This window comes from Sphaerodactylus townsendi, linkage group LG01, assembly GCF_021028975.2.
Source record: "Sphaerodactylus townsendi isolate TG3544 linkage group LG01, MPM_Stown_v2.3, whole genome shotgun sequence".
NCBI lineage: Eukaryota > Metazoa > Chordata > Lepidosauria > Squamata > Sphaerodactylidae > Sphaerodactylus > Sphaerodactylus townsendi.
Genome location: NC_059425.1, coordinates 81,672,774 through 81,678,832, shown reverse-complemented (window position 1 = coordinate 81,678,832; position 6,059 = coordinate 81,672,774). Strand labels below are relative to the sequence as shown.

The 6,059-nt window shown below is 37.3% G+C and overlaps 1 protein-coding gene across 4 annotated transcripts in view; it reads right to left on the bottom strand.

The window, feature by feature from the left end:
* Nucleotides 1-766: 766 nt before the first annotated feature.
* Nucleotides 767-6,059, bottom strand: part of PLD5 (phospholipase D family member 5) — a 133,246-nt gene continuing 127,953 nt past the window's right edge. For all 4 annotated transcript variants that reach the window (XM_048485287.1, XM_048485296.1, XM_048485305.1 and 1 more), the window contains 3 exons: nt 5,170-5,335; nt 3,088-3,202; nt 767-2,314 (listed from right to left, as the gene is read on the bottom strand). In XM_048485287.1, coding sequence (XP_048341244.1) covers nt 2,079-2,314; nt 3,088-3,202; nt 5,170-5,335 — 517 coding nt within the window. In that variant the 3' untranslated portion in view covers nt 767-2,078. The remainder of the gene's footprint in view (nt 2,315-3,087; nt 3,203-5,169; nt 5,336-6,059) is intronic.

Below are 6,059 nucleotides of genomic sequence, written 5' to 3'. Positions count from 1 at the left end.
AGGCCATGGGTTTGAAGTAGCGTGTTTCCTTGAAGGGCAAGGGCTTCGCATCAAGGACCGTGGCCACTCTGTGGCAGGGGGGACAGGCTTAATGTGCGCCCCACATGATACTTGAAAGTGGTGCCTGGGTTGTCTGCCCCCTCTTTTCCCTGCTAGATAAGCCATTGGGGGAATCAAACCTGGTTCTCCAGATCCGAGTCTGCTGCTCTTAACCACTACAACACGCTAGCTCTCTAGGTATAGTTAGTGTAGCATCCTACTAGCATGGTTTTCTGGACCTAGAAGTGTGAGATTTCTGGACCTAGTTATGGGGGGGGGGGTGTCACAGATTAATTTTGGTTCTGCTCTTGTAGTAGAAATTATTTTCCATGATAATTACCATAGGATTGTACATATCTTGTGAGTTAGAGAATAGTTACTATGTATAGTGTCATTTAAAAAAAAGACAGACTTTGTGAGTTCCCCAAGTCCATCCCCTCACAGATTGCCTCTGAAGTTGTCTTCTACTACTGAAAGCACATTTCTGCTAGTTGAAGAGATGGACATTTTTGCCAGTCCCCCTTCCTTGGGCAGACCTGTCACACTGGAACTCGTGTTGCTCCAAGCTGTGGAAGTATTATTTTGCAGAGTGCAGACTGCTGCAGCAGGGAGAGGGAGAAGGCAGAAAGTTTTCATATCAGAGGATTAGATTCAGCTAGATTCCTTCCTTCTCAGTTATCATCAGAAACTAAAACTCTTAGATCAGTTTGAGATGTTTTAGAAGTCACTTACCCTTTAATGATTAACTTCTTTGTTGATTGAGAATTCCTCCAATGAGGCAAAATAATTGTAGTTTTGAAATGCATTTCAGTTAGATTTGAAAAGAATTGACATTTCAGTTTTCTGTTCTACTTACAATGGGAAGTGCTGTGTTGATTCACAAAGGATTCCAATATGGTTGTTTTCCCTCCTCTTTCTACTTTGCAAGCAGCAAACATGGATGTTAGGAGGGATAGCAGAGCTTTGTGTACATCTCCCATATCCCCATCTAGCCCTTTCTTATGTTGCAAGCATAAAAAATATGTGAAGGAGGCATGGGGAAATTGGAAGCACAGAGACCTCTCCCTCCCCTAGTATTCTGTCTCACTACCTGTGCATCTGTGCCCAGAGGCAGGTGCAGGCTTTCTGTGAATGAGGATCGCCTCTACAATTTGACTGTGTTCTCTTTCATTAAGACAGACAAACAAACCTACCTCACCAGTAGAAAAGCAAAATGTTCACAATTATGAGGCCTCCTGAAAGAATTTTACTATTTGAGGTTTAATGATGAGTATTTCCAGCAAATTGGCAGATGCGTTACTTTAAAATAGCACGAAATTATATATACAAGCTATTGCTGATAAATGTAAAAAAAATTAGAAAAATACAGGGAAAATATCTTCTTGCAGCCAGAAAGTCAAGACATTCATAGTAAATTATTTTTCAGAAATTAAAATTAGACTAATGCCTTGCTGGCAGAAAAGTTAAGGTTGGCCTTTTCATTTTGGTTGGATTATAACAAGAAAAATAAATCATTTCATATTTAATATAATTTAATATAATTTAATAAGATAAATGTCAGCAGATATTCAAATTATATTCTTAAACCAAAATATGGTTCAGAGGATGATGCACTGGGGATATGCCATTTATATGCAAGAGTGACTGTTCATACCTGCGTGTTTTCTTGTGGGTAAAAATCTGCCCTCAGCCAATCTAAAAATTTTGTTATCAAACTTGAGTCAAGGCTTATGAATATCAACAAAGAGAGGTAGGAATAATCCTAAAACTGAAGAATCAGAGCATGCATTTAAATTTAAACATGAATCCTTCAAACCAGCAAAAGCAGAAATGATATTCAGCGCCTGCAGTAACAAATCTAATGTTTGTAAATAATTCAATATAGAGAATATAGCTGAAAGAACATTTTATATAAGTGTGCTTTTCCTATAAATTTTTTTTGCTTTTTCTTTTTTTAAAAAGTCTGTTATTCATAAATATGAAAGGAGAAGCGGGTATCAGTCCCATTTTGTTTCTCCATGTGAATAGTAAAACAGTCTTCAGTTTTCATTGCCCATTGCAGACTTATTAGCTGCTCCTTTGCTATGCTTGTAGCTTATACAGTTTGGATGCTTTGTCGGTGGTATACTTTTAGCATAATGTGAATACCAGTCTCTTTCAAACACAGCTCTAAGTTGCTTGATGATGCTGGTTTTGTTCCCGTTGTCTACCTGGTTAATAACAAGACCAGCTCCAGCATTCTGATTAAAATAGGTCCCAACCCAGTCAAAATTACCTGTGAAAAATTAAGGCACATGCAATAAAGCATTAACATTGGAAATTAGCAAATGTCTTTTAAAAAACTCAAAAGTGTTCCCCTCCATCTTTCATCATTGGGCAGCCCCATCCAGGAGGGGTGGGTGAATTTCTGGTGCAAGGGGCAAATCTGCTGCTGGATGGGCAGGTACCACATGGCTCTGCGGTGCCTGACCCAGAAGCAGTGCCTGTTGCCCAGGTCCACTGGCACAAAATACTGCACTGGCCTGGTCAGAGATACAATTTTTGTGATGTATCTCTATTCTGCGCTATGGGGGAGTGTGAGGTAAGATCTCATTTCTTGTACTGTTCAGGCTTCCTGCGCCAAGGGAAAGTCATTTGGACCAGGTGGAGTGGTGCCAAAACTGCACCATCCCTCCCTGCCCGACAGCTCCGACTATTGACAAAGCAGATAATTCCTGCATGTTTTTCTTTGCTCAGTATGAAAGTAAGAGTTAAAGATCTCTGAAAGAGTTTTCCCTATTGATCTTCTGGATGTGGTAAACTGGGATTTGAACAAGGATTATGTTAACATCACAAGTTACCTCATACTGAAAAATAGTATTAGGAGAGAGATTCTCAGGTGCTCATATGGAGGTTTGGCATTTATTTCTAACTTTTCATATGCAAATATTAATAGCAGGCCAGGCATTTGTATAAATTGGCAGTTTAATTATCAAATTCACTGTGTAATCACATTATGTCTAGATTTAAAATTGTGTACAGTCTGAAATTGAACATTATTTTACTTACCAATATAAGCAGCTCTATCAGTCACTACGTATTTATTGCGATTGATTTTAAGAAGGGAAGTATTTTTCTGTTCCTTTAAAAAGCAAGCACTTTCTTCTTCAAGATCAAAGAATTTCTGCATTAAATGAGACCTAGTTAGTAAAAGTGGTCCTCTTGACAGTAATATAGAAGAAAAACAGAAGATAATCTATCATTTCTTAAACAGTGAAAATAAAGAGCAAAAAAAGGTCAAGAAATGGGGTTACATGAAAAACCATGTTCCTCACAACTTTGTTTAAATGCTGAGTATATTCAGAAAGATTTCAAAGGATCTCCCTCTTCCAATATACCCCTTCAAAAGCAATACGCTCAAGTGAGAACAACTTACTGGTAGTCCCTCGTCCTAAGAGCACCTGGCTATCCTCAACCAGAACCTTTTCGGCTCTAGCCCCGGCCTGGTGGAACTCTCTCTCAAGTGAGACCTGGGCCCTGTGGGATTTGATACAATTCCACAGCATCTGTAGGAATGAGATGTTCCATCAGGCCTATAATTGAGGACAGCAAAAGTTTCCATTTTAGCAAGCCTCCCTCCTCCCCTCTTTTCTCTATTAATCTGTTTACCTATATTTTATTTAAGTTATTCCCTGTCCCTTCCCTATTCGGGGTACTCTGTTGTTCCTCTTGCCCCATTTTAATATCCCCTTTTTGACTATTCCTATTATTGTTATGGTTGAGGGCATCATTGGAGTTTTTAAGAGATACTGAGCATTTCAAGATGCAAAATTGTATATTATATGATTTTAATTGTTTTTTGGAAATTATTGTAAGCTATCCTGAGCCTGACTTGGTCAGGAAAGGGCAGGTTAGAGTTGAAGAAATAAGTAAATAAATAAAACTAACCTGTTATATGTGAGAAGGCTTTTGTGGACAGACCACATGTTATAGCTATGAAAGACAGAGGCTTTCCTTTGTGGAAAACACTGCCCTGGCCTTTCAACTGGTCCTAGTTTGCCTGCTTCTAGTGGACTCTATTGCTGGATTTTAATTGATTTTATTGCTTTCATTAGATTTGTTGTTTGCAGGAAATTCTTATTTTAAATCAATAGATAAGTTATTTTTTCCAAGTGATAGAATTGTATTTAACCCCCATTCCTTTAAGCTCCTCTCTGCCAAGAATAATGTTTTCCATTTCTCCCTAAGCAGCCAGAGGTACAGAGGGACTCTACCTTTTATCAAAGCAATGAATCATAATCAGACCAACATGCAATCAATTGCATCCTATGATGAAAAACCTGAGGAATGAAGGACCCTTTGGAATGGTGTAGGATGTAGATGAGTTGGGGTGCTGTAATAGAAAGGCCAAATCTGCAGGACTTCTCATTCTCGAAGGAGTGGAGGAGGTTTTATCCAATTCAATATAACTCCATAGTAGTAATTTATACATTAAGTAGTTTCTTCCTGCCTTAAGGCATAATCTTGGCAAAAATTAAGCACTTTTTAAGTCATATTATTTCAACAGAAGTGCTAAATTTGTACTGAATCTTTCCCATTAGCTCTTCAGATTAATTCTGCATGGATTGTGTCTTAACTGGTTTTTCAAAAGTAATTACCTTACTTTTTCTTCAAAGAAATAAATTAGGATAGGTACATGAAGATCCAGAATGACTCAAACAAAATATTGTTACCAATTAAATTTTCAGTACATTATATAATTGAAGATCATTAATGAAAATTAGGTTCTGTGGCTGGGTTTTTTTGTACATATCTCAAGAGTTTTACTTTTTTCTAAACTAAGCAAAAATTATGTGGTGCTTGTTTGATAGATACACTTTCAAAAGCAAGAGAAATGGCTGAAGACATTAAAGGTATGAAGAAACTTCTCAAACTATGTAATATAAAAGAGTAAAAAAATCACAGAAGATTTATTGTGACAAAAAGTTTATAATCCAACATGTTTCATGTTATGCCATCCTCTAAGGACTATACATTTACAAGGGTACTCTGTCTTCTGCTATGGTACTTAGTTGAAGTCAAATTTGGTGTTTAAAAAAAAAGTTGATGAAACTGGACAAAGATTAATGAGAAAATGTCAGCAATACTCACAACTTTCAAATTACAGCCAGAAACTTCAGGACAAATTGCTTTAAGAGATGAAACAAAATTTAATGTGAGTGGATCTGTTTCTTTTGAATAACTTATGAGGAGTCGTACTCTAATTTTGCGTAAAATTAGTGCTTCTCTTAACTTGCCATCCAAATATGGCCAGTACCTATGGAGAGATAAAAAAACACATTTGAATTTAAAAATTATAAAAGCCAAGATTTCTTAATTTAAGAAAAGCACAAGAGGCTACAGATGTCTATGAAGCCATAAGGAGCTATTTGAGGAAAAATCCAAATGCAAGATCCATGAGGCCCCTGTACTTTTCACTGGGCCACAGGATGGAATTTTGGAGAAAGGTGGTGGTGGAGAATTCATCCTTCTATAGTATAATGTAGCCTAAAAGCCCTTGTCTTTTAGATATTGTAACTTGGAAAAACTAGAAATACCAGAGGCAGGTTACACAAATGGGAGTCAATTCAAGACCGCTGCTGGACTGCGGTGAACTAGGTGTAACTGAAAAATATGATATCTATTATTGACTAGGGGTGATACTTCATCACCCCTAGTCAATAATGAGATATCATATTTTTATGGTCTCTTTAGTAATACTGAGGATAGCACTGACCAACCCAAGAACTCAAACCTACCAGACTAACTGACATGCAGTATCTCTGGACCAGATAATTCCTTTCTGGAAAAAAAAGTATCAGGAATTTTTAAAATCAGAGAAATTCTTGGGGTTCTCAAGTCAAAAGTTTTCATAGTATCTACAGAAGGCAAAAAGTGTTGTTTTAGGACTTCATATCTAACTCAAGAAAATAACTGTTTCTTCACCAGCTGGTGATCATTAGCAGGCAAATTGTGATATGGAGATCAAAGCAGTGGCAGAG